At 42.8% G+C, this 18856-nt stretch overlaps 1 protein-coding gene across 2 annotated transcripts in view; it reads right to left on the bottom strand.

The window, feature by feature from the left end:
• Nucleotides 1-15603, bottom strand: part of LOC109916779 (mitogen-activated protein kinase kinase kinase kinase 5-like) — a 114369-nt gene extending 98766 nt beyond the window's left edge. For both annotated transcript variants that reach the window (XM_048618402.1, XM_048618403.1), the window contains exon 1: nt 15424-15603. In XM_048618402.1, coding sequence (XP_048474359.1) covers nt 15424-15528 — 105 coding nt within the window. In that variant the 5' untranslated portion in view covers nt 15529-15603. The remainder of the gene's footprint in view (nt 1-15423) is intronic.
• Nucleotides 15604-18856: the final 3253 nt, after the last annotated feature.

Genomic DNA, 18856 nt, shown 5'->3' with positions numbered 1-18856 from the left:
TCCCATAAATGAATAGAAAATAAAATGAAATGAGCAATAAATGCTGGCCTAGCCCTCTTCCAGTGAATAAAAAAAAAGATTCTACACTTCCTAGTCTTGATCTCTGAATGGATATAGGTTCTTCCTATACACTGTATGTAGGCAGTTCATAATTAGAGATCCTCATTTAAATGTCACCTCAGTCTCCTCAGTTCTTAAAAAAAAAGCTATCCATTCATTCCTCATAGCTAAAATACTCCATTCCTGGCAACTCCATCCTCATAAATCTCTTCTGCACCCTCTTAAGTGAAATTACATTCTTCCTATCTTATACAAGAGCTGTACTGTACTATAGCCATAGCCTAAATAGTTTAATTCTAACTTACCATCATAGCTCCTGCAAAGTGTCCTGCACACTTTCTTAATCATCTATCTACCTGACCTGCTATGTTCAGGGATCTGTGGTCCTTCATTCTATTCTTCAACACTTTTGTGTTTCCTGCCATTTGTGTTTTCCCCAAATACATGACCTCACACTTCTCCAGACTGAACAGCTTTTGTCAATGTTCTGCTCATGATCATCCATCTCCCTGCAGTTTGCAGTTTTGTTTTCTTCACTGTCATTCACACATCTAAATACTGTATCGTTATCCAATTCCTTAAGCATGCCTCTACATTTATGTCAAAATTATTGATATATATCATGAAAAGCAAGGGACCCAGCATGTGAAACTCCACTGGTGTCTGTCTTCTAGTCGGAAAAATTATTAACCATTACCTGCCCCTGATCCTAGTCCAACAGCCCACTTGCTCTTGAATTTCACGGGTGTTTACTTTCCCAGTGCAGTACCTTTCTCATACCAAAGCAGATTACCTCAAATGCACAATCCTTGTTAACATTCCCCATCATCTCTTCAAAAAATGTAATCAAATTAATCAGACGTATGCTTTCTTTAGCACATGGTAACTGTCCTTGATTAATCTATGCCTTTCTAAATGACAATTTTACTGTCCCTCAGAATATTTACCAATGATTTTTACACCAGCAACAAACTGACTGGAACTGTCACTTCCCCTTTTAAACAATGGTATATTGTCAACAGTTCTCCAGTTAGACAGGACTGCTAAATAATGGTGATTTATGTCAGTGTTAGAAACGCATGGCACTTTAGAGTAAATTAGAGCAGCTCCAATGTTGATTGAGAGCAGGTAACCTTAATGGACTTTGTATTTAAGAGCTGGGTTCTGCTGACTGTGACATTCTTTCATGGCTATGTTCCTGCCCGGGTATGTTTAGAGACGGAGCACGTGGTGTCTACCAATATTCTCAATGCTTTTAGAGACAGGTGGGCACTGCAGGGGGCTAGAGTGTTTTATCTCCCTTCCAACTCTTTTTTGATTTAGTCCCACCCTCCTCCCTATCTCTCTCTCACTTTTAGGGGTCTGCATTGCCCTTAATGGGCTTTGCATGTACATTAATCAATTGGAAAACACTGAGATTCACTGGTAGTGGTTAATAGATGAAAAGATACCACAGGTAACTTGGTGATGTGAAAAGAAAAGTTGTGTGTAAGAGCACTTCTGGAAATATATTTTTAAAAAGCTGGGTTCTGACCAGAGGTGGGCTCCATCCATGGGAGTCCTCTTGCTTTCCATCAAGTGACCTGAGTGGAGAGTCTTGCATGCAGCAGTCCTATGCAATCCTGTGTAGGTTAAGGTGGTTCATGAATTCCCAGCCAAACTTTGTATTCTGTGGTATTGTGGAGTGCATGGATGATGTATAAATTGGTTGTGGCTGGTTGCACATCCTCCTTAATTATTTGGAAAGTTTTTTGTTGTGCTGTTGGTTGCACTTCAGCCCCAAGCTCCCGACCTTTGGGCATCCAGGTGCAGAAGGAGGCAGGAAAGTGTAATGACCTCCTTGTGGGTCTGATCCTGGACCTGGCCAAGTTGGCCATTAACAGGTCCAGGCAGCAGGTAATAGAAAGAGTCATAATTGTCAACTGTCTGCCCCTATTCCACAGCTATTTTCATGCCCAGGTGCCCTTAGAGAGGGAGAAGCGGTGTTCACAATTGCACTGCCCCGATGAGTTTCGCAGGTAAATTGATACTTGATTGAAAACACGAGTGACTTGGTGGTACTGCATAAAAGTGGAAAGTAACATGGGTGATTTGGTGGTGATGTTTGTGGTGCAGGTAATGGCCTAGTGGTATTATCACAAGACTATTAATCCATAAACTCAGCTAATGTTCTGGGGAACTCAGTTCAAGTCCCACCACAGCATGTGATTTGAATTCAATAAAGAATCTGGAATTAAGGGTCTAACGATGACTGTGAATCCATTGCTGATTGTCAGGAAAAACCCATCTGGTTCACTAATGTCCTTTAGGGACAGAAATCTGTCATCCTTACCTAGCCTGGTCTACGTGTGAAACCTGACCCACAGCAAGGTGGTTGATGCTTTACTGCCCTCTGGGCAACTTGGGTTGGGCAATAAATGCCAGCCTAGCCAGAGACACCTACATCCCACAAGTGAATTGTTAAAAAAGCAGTGTTAAGTTGTGTGTGAAAGCGCTTCTGGACAATTAAAGAAAGAATTTTTAAAAAGAGCTGGGTTCTCCATTGTATTGTCCCTGATGGGGTTTGCATGTAAATTAGTCATTAATTGGAAACATGGGTGATGGAAGAAAAATCAGTTCTGGATGTAAAAAGGAAAACAGGACAAAGTTCTGGACTTTGTGACACAGTGTAGGAGGCCTGGATTCAATTCCCACCTGATGCAAAAGTGTATAATAACATCTCTGAGCAGATGGATTAGAAAATATTAAGGGCTGAGTTCTAGGGGCTCTTATTGGCACAGTGGTAGCGTGGGCCAGGAGGCCTGGGTTCAAGTCCTGTCTGTTCTGGAGTGTGTCATAACATGTCTGAACAGGCTGATTAATAAGGCTGAGTTCTAGAGGGCTCTTGTGGTGCAGTTATAGCATCCCTCCCTCTGAGCCAGGAGGCCTGGGTTCAAATCTCACCTGCTCCAGAGAGGTGTATTAATATCACTGAATAGGTAGATTTAAACATATCAAGGGTGGGGTTCAGTGGCACGGTGACAGAGCCAGATGATCCAGATTTAAGTCCCACTTGTCCCAAAGGTGCATTACAGCATATCTGAGCAAGTCAATTAAAGTAACAAAGTTCTCTAAAACATCTGTGATTTGGTAATAGAGGAAAAACATTCAGAGGTGCATGAAAGTGTCCATGGATACTAAAAAAGATAGAAATAAAAAGTCTGATTTCCCAGCAACACTCTTGATGTCTTCAGAGAGAAGTGGACTCTATAGGGAATGGAGTGCCTTATTTTCCCCTCCAATTCTATATGAATTTAGTCTCCTCCCTCTCTCACTCACTTTTATTATTGTTGCAATGCCCCAATGGGCTATGCTTGTAAACTGGTCTGTTAATTAGAAGCACGGGTGATTTGTTTTTTTATAATTCACTTGCAGAAGATGAGTACCACAGGTTGGGCCAGCATTTATTACTCATCGCCCGTTGCCCTTGAGAAGGTGGTGGTGAGCTGCCTCTTGAACTGCTGCAGTCCATGTGCTCTAGGTAGACCCATGATGTTGTTAGGGAGGGTACATTTCTTTGTTTAGACTTTGTAGCAATTGCTCCAACTGAGTGGCTTTCTAGCCCATTTCAGAGGGCAGTTGAGGGTCAACCACATCACTGTGAGGTCTGGAGTCACATCTAGGCCAGGCCAGGTAAGGATGGCAGATTTCTTTCCCGTACGGATATCAGTGAACCGGATTGTTTTTTCCAACATTCGACAGCAGTTTCATGGTCATCATTAGACTCTTCATTTCAGACATCTATTGAATATAAATTCTACCATAAGGATTGAAACTCAAGTCTCAGAACAATAGCTGAGTTTCTGGATTAATAGTTTTGTGATAATACTACAAGGTTGTCTGCCTCCCTGCCTTATGGGAAACAGGGCGTGAGAAGATGTAGTTGTGGCAGTCGGTGGGATTGTCATAAATATTAGTAAATAGTGTTTCCTCGGAAATGAAACAGAAAACTCAAAGAGGGAAGGGAAGTGTCAGAGATGAGACAGCTGTGAATATTGGGAACAAAAGTTATTAATTTTTTTATTAATTTGTGGAATTTGGGCATTGCTGGCTGGCCAGCATTTTTTATTGCCTGCCCCTAGTAGCCCTTTAGAAGGTGGTGGTTGTAGTGATTGTAACGAGGTAAGCCAGGGGACCTCATATGAGTTCCCTGATTGGGGCTGTTAACCTGGTCCAATCAGGGAGCCCTGGCTGACAGATATAAACAGGCATGTCAGAGGTTCTGTTCACTCTGAGAGCTGGCTGTGAGAAAGCCAGACTAGTGTCAGGTGGAATGGTGACTTGACGACAAGATACCGGGTTCTGTGGAGTTATTTCAGTGGCGATGTGAGTGGGATTAATGATGTAACTATCAAAAGCACCTACTATCTGAAGCCCAACTGGACTTCAAGCAGGCACTACAACTGAATCTGTCATCATAAAATGTGGCAATTGGAGCATATGAGTTACAGGGTATGCTGATGGAAGTGGACACCGTCGCAAGGCCAACTGAGCTTACGGAAACATGACTTGAGTGAAGGCAATTGAATAGCCTCGCTCAGGACATATCCTGAACAGGAGGGAATAAATGTGAGTTCCAGGCACCCAAGTGAGCTACTTGGGCTATAGAGTCAATAAGACCAGGTTACACCTGTTAAAAGATAGTGAGTGCAATCAAAGATAGTCCCTGCTCCCGCGTCTGTAGCGGATCTTAGACCTTTCCTTGGATTGGTGAATTATTATGGAAAGTTCATAAGTAACCTGGCCTCCATCCTGGCACCCTTACATCTGCTATTGAAAAAGGGTCAGCCTTGGAAATGGTCCCATAGCCAAGACTTAGCCTTTAGCGAAGTGAAGAAGCAGCTATCATCGTCTAAGGTGTTAATCCCTTATGATCCCAAGTGAGATCTGGTGTTGACGTGCAATGCATCCCTGAAACGTATCAGGATAGTGTTGGCTCACAGATGGAGAGGAATGCCCAATAGCGAATGCTTCCCTGACTTTGACTGATGCAAGCGCAAATACTCCCAGAAGAGAAGGAAGGTTTGGTGATCATTTTAGTATGAGAAAATACCAATACCTTTAGGGACATAAATTTGTAATTGTAATAGACCACAGACCCCTGCTAGGACTACTCAAAGAAGACAAGGCTGTGCTGCCCATAGCTTCGGGTTGAATTCAGCGGGGTGGGTACAAGTGCATACAATTTCAAGTTAAAACATCGTCCGGGAGGCCAAGTAGCAAATGTGGAAGCCTTGAGCCACCTCCTCCCTGGCAGATACTACACTGGTGGTGCTGCCACTGGAAGAGTATGTAATGGTTTTGAACTTTCTCGGCACACTTCTGGTCACTGCTGAAAATATTAGACCATAGACATAAGAAGATCCGGTCCTGGAAAAACTAAAACAGCTGGAGATGATGGGGGAAACAAAAGGGGCATCGCAACCAGAACTGGACCCTTTCTGGACCCAGCAAGACCAGATTACTGCAAAGGATGGCATTTTATTATGGGGAGCAAGAGTGATTGTCCTGAGCAAGGGTCGTTGACAGATGCTGGCTGAACTCCACCAGGGTCATCAAGGGTGTCCAAAATGAGGATATTGGCAAGATGTTGTGTCTGGTGGCCTGGAATTGATGCAGGCGTAGCTGTGTTGGTGGGGCACAGCCCAGCAGCCAGCAGCTCCCCCACGTTTGTGGGAATAGCCGAGTAAACCCTGGACTCAGTTACATGTTGTCTATGCTGGCCCGTTAATGGGCTGAATGTTCTTAGTCATTGTGGACACCCACTCTAAGTGGTTGGATGTGCACAGGGTGAAACAGCATCAGCAATGCCAACGCCGGACACAGGACTGCTCTCAGCGAGAGATACAGTTTACTTCACAGGACGAGGTTTGGTGCCAAAACGTTGAATATGGCTCTGCATTGGTAACAGGAATGGTTGACGTGAGCTCAGGTCCTATGACGTACAAAGTTTGGGTAGGTGAGGCAGTCTTGAACAAGCACATGGACCATATGAAAGCTGTTACCTCGCAAAGGGGCAGCAGCAAAACAAACCTGGTCCCTCAGAACAGCTGCAAAGGCTGTCAGAACCCGTGGGTTCTCCACCTCTGGCCAGCTTTGAAGAAACCTCAGAGTCTGAAATGGCAGATGTTGCAGCCTCAACAGCTTTACCACCTGAAGAATGGGATGAATATCTTGCAAGATGCTCTGGTGCAAGAGGCGGGCTGCGGTCCAGTACGTGCTGTCAGTATCTGACACTGTGTTGGAGGGACCAGACCTGGTGTAAAAACAGCCCCGGAGAGGCTACAAGAGAAATAAACAGGCCTACCTCCCTGGACTTAGAAGGGGAGGGATGCAGTATTGTAACGAGGTCAGCAAGGTGGACCTCAAAGAATATGAGTTTCCTGACTGGGGCTGTTAACCTGGTTCAATCAGGGAGTCCTGGCTGACAGATATAAACAGGAGTGTCAGAGGTTCCGTTCACTCTGAAAGCTGGCTCTGAGGAAGCTGGACCAGTGTCAAATACCATGCACGTGGAAATAAAGGGTGACTTGATGATGGGGCAATGGCCTGTGTGGACTTATTCAAGTGATGAGCTGCCTTCTTGAACCGCTGCAGTCCACTTGCTGTGGGTTGACCCATAATGTCGTTAGGGGAGGAATTCCAGGATTTTGACCCAGCGACAGTGAAGGAACGATGATATATTTTCAGGTCAGGATGGTGAGTGGCTTGGAGGGGACCGTGCACAGGGTGGTGTTCCCATGTATTTTCTGTCCTTGCCCTTCGAGTCTGTGGAATTTTTCCAGTTCCAGATGATAGCAGGAAGTATCAACAATGTAGTCATCAAAGTACTGGAAAGAGAGTTGTATAATGTGCCCTGAGCAGGCCTAGAAGAAGAAATATTTCACATATCTCACAAAAAGACAGGTGTAACTAAGGCCATAAGCATACCCATTGATACATCTTTAATTTGGAGAAAGTGTTCAATGAGAGAGAACATGTGGATGGTAGTGGATGGGTACTGATTGGGCCTACGTTCAAGGATGAAGCAGACAGGCCATATACTGTCCTGGTGGGGGAACGGAGTTGTAAAGGGATTTGATTTGATTTCTGCAGAGAAGAAGAGGAAATCAGGGCCAAGAAACTGGAGACAGTTGAAATGAGTCAGATAGGGCTCAAAATGTTCTTTTTTCAAGAGATTTGAGATATCTGGGGGCTGCTTCTTGATTTTCTGGGGCTATTTTTTGGTTTTAGATATTCCTTTCTCAGGTTCATAACACCTTTGTTGGGTAATACGGTCACTTAGTACCATAACTTCAGAATTTTTGTTGATATATGAGGGATTTGTACTCACACTGAAGCAGAATTGGAAGAAATAATCAATATCCCCAATAATTGTCACTGCTACATTAAACATAAAGCCACAATACACAAGAAAAGCATTAGTATCTCAGACAACATTTAAATTAGAAAAACACAACAGGCAGAAATTAGCAACAAATGCCATTTAAAAAAAAAATCATCTGCCGCACTTCTATACACAGAAAACAATCACACTAGGTTTGCTTTCTGTGGACTGAAGAGGTTTCCCCCTTATACAGCCACTTCACTTCAAGAAATTCATTGTATTGGGAAGAACTTTAAGATATGACAACAAATAAGTGCAAATATTTATGATACTGAACTGTTCAATGTAGGAGTTGTATTCTTACATTTCAATCACATCCACTACATTTTCCACCAGATAACAGTTCCTGTTGCTTTAATCTGGAGACTCCAAAGTAGTTTGCAAGGAATTCATTATCTCAGTTTTCTTCTCATTTAAGTATTTATCTGTCTCCTTTGCAGCCCTTCTCTCCCCTTTCAAAGCCCATCATTTGCAGACCCTGCCTACCCATTACACTCCCTTTCCAGCTTTTGCAGCTTCTTCTCCCTACTCCCATTTGTAGCTTCTCTCTCTTCTCTCCCCATTTTGCAGCCTCACTTCCCCCTTCAGCCCTAATCTCAACCTCAGCCTCAATCCTCTGCAAGGAATCCCTCCAAGGCTTCGCTGGCCTAGCTTCCCTTGCCGTTCCCACCATTATTTCTTCCAGTCTTGCTGACTGCTGCCCCACATCTTGCCTGACCAATCACAGGCTGGTTGTCTCTCAAATTTACTGCTGATTGGTTCACAGTTGATCATCAGCAGCAAGTACCAGATAGAATCAACCTGGGATCAGAAGAGTGGCTCTTCACCAACCCCTTCCATTCTATTTATGGGATGACTTTTCTTTGGTTGCCCCCATGAGTAGGTTTTCCTGAGCAATTTCAAGGGCCTATCCACCCACTATTCCCGTGTATTTTGTACTTGGATGTCAGAAGAATCACAAATGTAAGTGGGAAGAAACTGCACAAAGGGAGCAGAAGTAGACTCAAATAGGAAGATGTAAGTTCAGTGAAACAGGAACAGTCTGAAATGATCGGTCGAGCAAAACTGTGAATTTTGGGAATGAGTTAGAAGTGATATGTTCAGGGTTGGAGGACAGTGAGGTGGAAAGCTAGAGAGCAAGGTCTCCAGAGGAGATGAGTTCAGCGACAGAACTGGAAACAATGACTTGATATTCAGTGGGTGGGTCATTGCTTAAGGATACCTTCTTCTCTAGGCTTTCTACATAATGGCTGGCTAAAACATTCTCCTAGGTGCATGGGGTTCTCTATGGCTATTTTCACTGATTTTACCCCAATTAGTATTAGGATGGTGAAATCCTTTACTATTTTTGCTGTATTGTTTCTGCACTTGTCAGCAAATGTCCAATATACTTGCTATTCTGTTGCACTTTCTTTGTGGGCTATACTCCCAGCAATGCGACTGCCCCTTATTTGGTCCTCGGTTCCTCACATACAGCCTCATTTAATAACTGATCTAGCATATCATCCTTCCTTTAACCAATATTGCAAAACCTCCCTCCACGTATTCCTCTCTATCCTTTCAGAATACCTTGTAAACAGAAATATGATACCGTTTCTATTTGTCCTAAGAGAGCCCTGGATAAGCAGTATTGTTAAAAGTAGAGATTTAGTTAGAAAGCACTTCTTCGCACAAAGAATAATGACCATCAGAAACTCTCATACCAAGTTCATACTTGGGGTCAATTGAAAATGTCACATCTGAGACTGATCTATTTAAGTTAGGTAGAGTATTAGGGATATGGAACCAAGGAGGGTAAATGGAGCTGAGATACAGATGATCATGGTTTAAGTGAGTGACAGAACAGACTTGAGGGATTGCGTGATCTACATCTTCTATTAAGATTCTAATAGATTGATAGCCTTAGAAGGATTGAGTTTAAGTAGGGGATGAGACAGTGGGTGTGAACATAGTGAGGATGGAGGAAGAAGTAAGAATGCATCAGACAGAGTAGTTAAAGCTTAAAAGGAATGATTCAGGTAGAGTTAAAGAAATGGTGATTGTAAAAGAAAGACTGCAGTAGATTAAGTGTGAAATTCTCAGAGATCCAGGTTCAAACCCAAGATTCTGCTGGCTGGTGACAGCCACTAAAACAGGGAAATCAACAGACCTAATCTTAAAAATGGAGGGCTCAAATGAAATGTTGGAAGAGAGACATTGTATTCCTCCTGGTCCCTTCCCTACTAACCATCAGAATCCTTAACAATGACAAGTCACAATCATCCAAAGCCACTCTTTACAACATCACCTGACTCCCTTCTTATCTCTAAAAAACACAAGGGAAGTTTCCTGACCTGAGCTCAATTTTTCTTCAGGAAATCCAGATAGAAGAACATATTTTTTGGCCTTGTTGTTTTCAGAACAACTTCCCAGCTTTCCTAGTCTTCAATATACAGTTAAGTAAGTTGTTATTTCGGGTTTGGGCATTAACTAATTAATAATTTGACCAGATGGAGGGAGGTTCTATGGTGCAGCGGTACTGTCCCTATTTTATTATGGGAGAGATACTCAATTCATGTAAGTAGTTTGTAATTGTGGGCTTCATGCTATGGGGAGGATGTTGAGGCAATAAAATTATGTATGAAAAATCAAACTAAATTAATATTATGAAAAAATAGGGCAGAGTTGATAGAAATATTCTGACTTTTCCAATACGTAAGACATCCTGAATGATGGTCGCTGATATAAGGTTAATTATTTCAGATCTAATACAGAGAACAGATAAGATAATTGTGAGACTGAGGAATGAATTAGTGATTGAAGCAGAGATCTTGTTAATATTTACGGGATAAATTTGATAGGTGGCTGAAGGAAAGGAGAAATAAAGGGACATTGGTAGCTGTGTGGCATTGAGACCATAGCTTGTGATGAGCATAAACACTGGATGAGCCCAGTGACACTGTAACGTCTCTCTAAGTCCACGGGGATATTTCTGTCCTTTCTCTAGCATTCCTAAAGATCTTCCATTAAATTTACAGTACAAGATTGGAGGAACCCCTGGAGAAATTCAACACCAGTGTAACTAAAATAGGACATTTATTTGCCAATTTTTGGCCAACTTTGGAATGATAGAAAGCTTTTGGACCTAGGACAACCTGTCATTTCTGTGAACTGATGTCACCTGAAGATTTTAGAATACTGCATTACAAAGTAGCCTTCCTCAATTTTATTCTTTAACAGCAGGGCTAATTGTGATACAACTCGTTCCACCCATCACCTTGATAAGTTTCACCAGTCATATGTCAACCATTGCAAATCAAACTTATCAATCTGATAATATTTCTATTAAACTTAGTCAAAGTCTCACATTTGCCATTTCCAATATTTTATATTTATGTGTACCTTTCACAAGCTCAGCGTGTCACAAAGTGCCTTACAGCCAATGAAGTACTTGCAAAGTCTGGTCACTGTGGTTATATAGGAAACATGGCCACCAATTAGTGCACAGCAAGCTCCCACAGACAGCAACAATCAGATAATCAAAAATTTTAAAAGTATAAATAGTGGTCATGACACCAGACATAACAACCTTTCCTCAAAATAATGCACAAAAGCTCTTATACTTATCTAAGCATCAAGCTCTGTAAAATCCAGAGTTCCTGGAACTGTACCCAGGAGGAAAGAGAAAGAGGGATTTATTCACTTACAGGGTGTCAACTGTTTGGAATTTTGTGCCACAGAGTGCTTCAGGGTATTGAATGTGTTCAAGTCTGAGATTAATAGATTTCTACATGTTAGAGATATCAAGGATCATTGGGAATAGTGCAGGAAAATGGTGTTGAAACTGAGGATTGGCCTTGTCATTGAATGTCGGAGCTGACTAGAAGGGTTGAATGGCCTACTCCTGCTTCTGTTTCTTATGTTCTTATGTCATTGCCCCTGAAGCTGTATCCCAGTCAGATATGGCACTTTTGGTAGGTTAGGGAGAAATATGAGGTAGAGGGAAAGGTGAGGAGATTATTTTACCTTAAAAATCTTCTATAGTCTGCTTTCCTTCATTTACCATGATTTTATTAATAAGACAGCTCAGACCCTCGCAGAAAATTCTTACAAGGCACTTGCACGTGTTTGAAGAGAAGCCTCAGTAGGGTTTTACCGGAATCTTCTGCAGCTTTTGACAGAAGTGACAAAGTGCAAGCTGCTTAAGGCAGCAAGAGGAAACACTTCTACACTTTAACAGTACCCATGTATCTGCAACAGCCTCTGGGGACAGGGCTCCATGGTTCATGAAGGGGAAACTTTAATTGCGGTTACAGTATTGTATTTATAAACTATTTTTATGAGTTGGTAAGGCCATTTTGAAAAATATTATGTTTTGATCATGAGGAAAGGAATACATAATTCTGTACCTTCAACTTATTTCAAAACAAGAAGTACTCTTCTAGCTCCTGAGCTTGCTGTACAAGGACAGATATACGTCACTTAGAACCTGTTATTGAGAGGCAAGAATAGCCATTTTGCCCCTCTGTTACATTGTGACAGATCTGGGTCAGTCAGCTCCTTAAGATTGTTAGTCAGAACAGGAGTTGGTTATTTAGCCTCTCCAAGCTATTAGTATTGGAACTGGAGTACGTCATTTAGCCCCTCAGGCCTGTTACACAACAACAGGAGTCAGTCATTTGGCCCCTCAAGCATTTTCAGTGTTGGGTAGCCCAGAATTGCTGTTTGTGAAGTAAGTTGAGGACTAAGATTAGAAATGGGATGAGAGGTGAATGTAAAGAGGAAATCAACAAAAGACATTTCATTTTCACAACATCTGCTTCCCTTTGGAGTTGATTCAAATGATTTGAAAGTAAAGGTGATTTTGAAAAGCAAGTGGAATCAAAGAAAAAAATGTGCTCAGTTTCTCTGGTTTCCAACTTGTGGAGGTAGTCAATACTCTGACATCTTGTGCAGCCAAATAAAAACTAGGAGCGGGAGGAGGCCATTCAGCCCCCTGAGCCTGCCCTGCCATTCAGTATAATCATGGCAGTTCCCATCTCGGCCTCAACTCCACTTTCTTGCTCGCTCTCCATAACCCTTCAACCCGTCACAAATTAAAAGTTTGAGTAAATCTATGGAAGAGATACCCAATGATCCGGCATCCACTGCATTCTGGGGTAGTAAATTCTGCAGATTCACAAGCCTTTGAGAGAAGTAATTTCTCCTCATCTTTTTTGTAAATCTGCTATCCCTTATCCTAAAACTATGATCTCTTGTTCTAGATTGCCCCACAGGAGGAAACATACTGTCTCTCTATGTCTGCTTTGTCAATCCTGTTTAGCATCTATATACCACAATGAGATCTCCTCTCATTCTTCCAAACTCTAGAGAGTAAAGGTCTAAACGTCTCAGTCTGTCTTCATAAGACAAAGCCCTCACCTTTGGAATCAGTCTAGTGAATCTCCTCTGAACTGCCTCCAGTGTAACTATGTCCCTCCTCAAGTAAGGGGGCCAAAACTTTACCAATACTCCAGGTGTGATCTCACTGATGCTTTGTACATTTGCAGCAAAACTTCCCTACATGTTTCCAAGAAGATTTCAAGTTGCCATATCTAGTTTGAAGTATTTCTGGAGGTTTCATCACATGGCTGCCTGCTTCCAATTGATCTTCCCCCTCCCCCAATATAATGCCTTCATGCCATAATGCCCCATTATGTATATTGACAACTCCTGCTCCTTCCCATGGCCAATGGGGAAAGAGATTCTTCATTAACCATTGGTTGATTCTTGAATCTCAATCAAACATCTTCAATATTCTTAAACTAATAAGTAAAATTATTTAAAGAATTCTTCTTTTAAAAGAAAGTATCCTTCTCCCTTTCTCCTCGAGAAGGTATTCCTCAATTCCTGGAAACTCCAGATCAATTCTGGAGGGTTGAAAACTTGGATTGCCCTTTTCCAACTCTTTGATTCCCTTTTGAAAACCTGTGCTTTCCATGTGTCTGCCTGGTACAGATGGTGACAATCTTGCTTCTGAGGCAGAAGGTTGAGCATGTAATTAAAGTTAACACTCCCGTTATGGTACTGAGGGAGTGAAGTCCCGTTGGAGTTACAATAACATATTAAACTGGAATGTTCATTTGCCCTCTCGGCTGGACATTAATGATCTCATGGCAATTTCAAAGAAGTGTTGGGGAGCTCATCCTGACGTCTCAGCCAATTTCTATTGCTTAACCAACATCACTACAAACAGATCATTGATTTATGGAATCTTATGTTTTTGAAAGAAGGAGATAAGGTGGGGAGTGAAGTGGTTTAGAAGAGTTTGAAGAAACAGGTGGATCTATTGTTATATACAGATCCCAGCACTGCAGGAAGAGACCATCTGGACAGTGGTAACTGCACAGTGATTTAATGATCCATCACCAGACATTGTAATCCTGTGTACTTTCAGAGGATCCATCAAGGGTCCAAGGCCATTGACGACCCCATTGATGCTATGGTATCAGTGTTACGTGAGATGGATTCTGAAGCAGAACCAGCCAAGTTCAACGTACCTGGCACTGATCGTCCAAAATACTGAAAAGTTCATACACGCCCTGCGCCTCACCCTTCACTTGCTTCACTGAATGAGGAAGTGAAGAAGACTGAAAATGCAAAAAGGCTATTTTGAAATTTATTGCTGATGCACTACCCCACCTCTCTCTTCCCCATCTGTCCTCTATCTGTTCTCTCCCTATCTTTCCTATCTATTCCCCCTCCTTCTACCTTTCCACCTCGCAACTTACCCTTTCTTCCTCAATCTCCTTTCTCATCCCAATGCCCTCCTGCCTACCCCCTCTCTGCTTTTGCCCCAACACCAAATGCATCCATTCAAAGCCACTCAGATTCTGCATTCCACTTTGGGGTCTGGTGATGCCTTAACAGGAATCTCACAAGTGCCTTGGGCCATCCCTACTTTTCTCTTTTCAGTCAGGTTTCACAGAATTATGTCAAATTTATCCATTTTTCTCTCATTAAGTCCAACTGTACAAGATGCCTGATTGCAGTGAACAGTCGCTATGTAGCCAGCTTTGCCAGCAATTCAGAGCCGGCTGATCAACTGTAGCAACCTTCATAGCTTTACAGGAACTGTTTGACTAACTCTGGTTGTTGGATATTATGTACTTAAAACTGTGCTGTAAGAAGCATTTATCTTACTGGCTCCATAAGTGAGAATTCCTGAACAGATACAAACCCCAGCATAGATAATAAACTTCCTCCAGTAAATCTGAATGAGGCATCAATGACAACTTGTATTTGTGTAGTTAACACAGCAAAACATCACAATCTGCTCCACAGACACAATATTGTTCAAACATTTGACATTGAGTCACATAAAGGTATATGTAGACATGACCACAAGTTTATTCAGATCAAAAGGATATGTTAAAAGGATAGAGAGACTGAGAGGTTTCGGGAGAGAATTCCAGTGTCTACACCTCTGGTCACTGAAGGGATAATGAAGATTGCGGAATTAAAATCAGTGATGCTTAGAATTAGAGGAGTTCTGGAAACCTCGGATGGTTGGGGGTCTGGAGAGAATGAGACCAGGGAAGGATTTAAACATTCGGTCGTGAATTTACAGCACTGTCGGTGAATCGAGACCCAGCAACGGGAAAGTGTGCACAGGAAATGATGGATGGACTGGACTTGGTCTGAGTTTTAGGATAGGGACAGCAGACGAGAGTTGTCAGATGGGAAGTATCTCAATAGCGAAAGTGAAATCCAGCCAAAGGATTCAACTCGAAGTGTCTGTAAGAGTTCAGATGCAATCATTTTAAATGTGCCACACAAGAGACTGACAACTTTATAATTGAGTTTACGCAGCCCAAACTCTTTCTGCAATTGATCTATGATGGGTCCTGCAAACTTCCTCAGTCTGCACGATTGCTACATAATCCGGACAGGTGCCCTGCATCCCCAACAACTCCTACCTTGTACACCTCCCCATAGGTTCCTCCGCCAACCCTCTGTATGATCTCAAAGTCATCTTGTGGGTTCTTCGAAGAGATATCCAAAGCTGCCTGATTTGTGCTCATTGTTCGACCATCAGCACCAACAATGAGCACATTTCATACTTCCTCGCACTCTCTACCTCCGACAGCAGCTTAAGGTCTTCTTGCACTCACGTGTTCATTTCCTGTCCCAGGACTGAAAATACCCGCAGTGTCTCACTGCCCTCTAGTGACTTTCAAGAGGACAGATCTCTTTCCTCGTCTATTGACTCCATTTTATCCCTATTTGTCAAGCATTCATTCCTTCCACACTCACCGGGACGTACAGCCGCTTTACACTTTCATATGTGACTGAAGTGTCACCCTTACAATAATCTTTTCACAGATGCTGGTTAACCTGAATACTTTTGGTAGTTCAGCTGGTTCCCTCTTAACCAGTGCAATATTTTGGAAGACAATTGTGAGCTACGCTCAAAATCATTGTGTTGGGTTTTGGGGCTGAGACGGGTGCTGTGACTAAGATAATGAGCTAAGCAGGTGAGGCTGAGGTCCTGGTTATAATTAAACTTTAAAAACATTGATACGTTGCAACTCCAGATTCCTGGAATGCCATCTATAGAACAGAACAAAGCAGAGTTAAGTAAGGATGCAATGGAGAGAGGTTGGGAGTGAGAGGCTTTTGTCCATCAGAAGTTATTCCTTTCGGGCATTCTTTCCAGTAATGTGAGAGGGGAGTGTTAACTAATCCCTTCTAAGTATTTTCTAATTATCCCCCAAATTGGGTTAGGGCTTAGGACACAATTTTAAGTGGGTTAGAGTCTAGATCCCCATGATAGCATTGGCTGGGATTAGGATTGAGAACTCTATGACAACATAGATAAATGTCTAGCACTCAAGTTTAACATGGCTTATGGTCTAGAGTAGGGGTCTAGACTATAAGGGGCTGCATGGTGGCTCACTGGTTAGCACTGCTGCCTCACAGCACCAGAAACCCAGGTTTGATTCCAGCCTTGGGTGACTGTCTGTGTGGAGTTTGCACATTCTCCATGGTTCTGCGTGGGTTTCCTCCGGGTGCTCTGGTTTCCTCCCACAGTCCAAAGATGTGCAGGTTAGGGTGGATTGGCCATTCTAAATTGTCCAGGGATGTGCAGGCTAGGCAGATTAGTCATGGGAAATGCAGGGATAGCGTAGAGGGGTGTGGGTTTGAGTGGGCTTGATGGGCTGAGTAGCCTGCTTCCACACTGTAGGGATTCTGCGATTCACAGTCAATTGTGGAAGTGAATGGGATGGAAGTTATGCTACAGTTGTAGAAATCCATGGTTGCAACACATCTGGAATATTTCATTCAGCTCCAGGTACTGCAACTCAGAAAAGAAAAAAATGAGCTAAGAGTTTCTCCAACAATTTCTGCTTTTGTTTCAGATCTTTAGCATCCGCAGTTTGTTTATTTCAGGAAAGATGCATTTGCCTGGAGCTGTTGTAACGCAAATTCAGCATTTCATCCCTGGTCCTTACACTCACCTTAAGACTTTTGAAGTAATTGCACATTAAGGTAGCACTCCTTCCTGGGTGATTCAACCAAGAAATGCAACTTAAATCTACAATATACCACTTTAGACCTCAGATGGTGCATTCTGTCCCAATTCCAACATAATTCCAGCTGTATGTCAATGCCTCGGAGATAACAAGAACTGCAGCTGCTTGAGGTAGTCAATACAGTATTGAGCTGGAGAAACACAGCAGGCCAGGCAGCATCAAAGGAGTAGGAGAGTCAACGTTTGGGGCCTAGACCCTTTATCCTACTGTCTGATGCTGCCTGACCTGCTGTGTTCCTCAAGTATGTCAATGCCTACCTTGCAGGGGGACTCCAGTTACATGGGGAGTCAGGACCCACCATCTCAGAATCTAACTTGATCTGTTGTCCATGGTGCTTTTGGCTAGTCAAAGGGGATCAAAGGGAAGTTGGGGAATGGCTGTAACTCCAGTCTTATGTAATTAGACTAACTATAAAGTAAGTTGCTATAGTCTTACCAGGCCATTTTGCTTCTCTTTCATTACAGACCTGAAGGTCACCACACCTCAGGGGGCAAGGAAAGAAATTGAGAAGGCGAGTCCTTCATGGTAACCTCAGCTGTGCAGGAATTGAATCCACGCTGTTGGTGTCATTCTGCATTGTAAAACCAGCTGTACAGCCAACTGAGCTAACTAACCCCCTCTTAAAGTTACCTTAGTCCCAGAGGGCCATAGGGCTCCTCTCATAAGAGAGACACAACTGGTGGTGGTTTAACCTGAGGGTCACTACACCTCAGACAAGGATAGAGATTGAGAAGAAAAGTCCTTCATGATAATCTCAGCCAGTGCAGGAATTGAACCCACATTATTGGCATCATTCTGCACCACAAACCAGCTGTCCAGCCAACTGGGAGAACAGCACTTGAATAGAGTGGAAGGGAAGATGTGTTTTCCCCTAACAGAGAGGTCAGTCACCAGGGTCAGAAATTTAATGTGTTGTCAATAGGGTTTTGAGAGGAAATAAAGAACACATTTTTTCATCTAGAAGGTGATGAGTGTCTGGGAGTTGTCCAGGTTGGTGATTGAAGTAGAAAACCTTGAAATGAACCTAGATCTGCACCTAAAGCACTTTAGCCTGCAGCCTACAGATCAGATGCCTGTGAGAGAGCGATAGATCAGAGTGGGCAGCTAGTTTGTTAAACCAGCTGGTGCAGACACAATGGACTGAATGGCCTCTTCCTATGCTGCAACTTTTCTATAGTTCTGTGTTGGATTGTCCTTAACCCAAAAAAAATCATTAGTCAGCATCCTTGGAATCGCAGAGTGATTCTGGAGCCTGGGCCTCATTTCCGAGCCAATTCCCTCAAACATTTATAAAAACGGAAATTGCTGGAAGAATTCAGCAGGTTTGGCAGCATCTTTACAAAGTCCTTCAGTGTCCAATGTCCCTTCTTCAGAACTGGTTGTAGCTAGGAAAATGTTGGTACATACACTAACGATGTGTCTGATTGCAAAGTTCAGCACAAGCTGGAAGAACAGCACCTAGTTTTCTGCTTGGGAACCCTGCAGCCTTCTATACTCAACATCTAGTTCACCAATTTTAGGGCTTAAGCACTTTCTCCCACCTGCCACACACCAAACTTTGTCATCATATGGGTTGCTACCATAAACAATCCATTGTCAGCCACTATCGGTCCCCATCAGCAGCTATTCATTCTCCCATGCTGACCTTTACCCAGTCCTTTGTCTGCTCAACTGTTTTTCTCGCTTGCTGAGCTCCCCCTCTTAGCATATGTAACAGTTTCCTAGCTACAATCAAGTCTAACGAAGGGTCACTGAACCCGAAACATTAGCTCTGCTTTCTTTCTACAGATGCTGCCAGACCTGCTGAGTTTTTGCA

The sequence above is a fragment of the Rhincodon typus genome, chromosome 39 (assembly GCF_021869965.1).
Source record: "Rhincodon typus isolate 14 chromosome 39, sRhiTyp1.1, whole genome shotgun sequence".
Taxonomy (NCBI): Eukaryota; Metazoa; Chordata; class Chondrichthyes; order Orectolobiformes; family Rhincodontidae; genus Rhincodon; species Rhincodon typus.
Note: the sequence above shows the minus strand (reverse complement) of the source record. Positions and strands in the feature narration are given on the sequence as shown.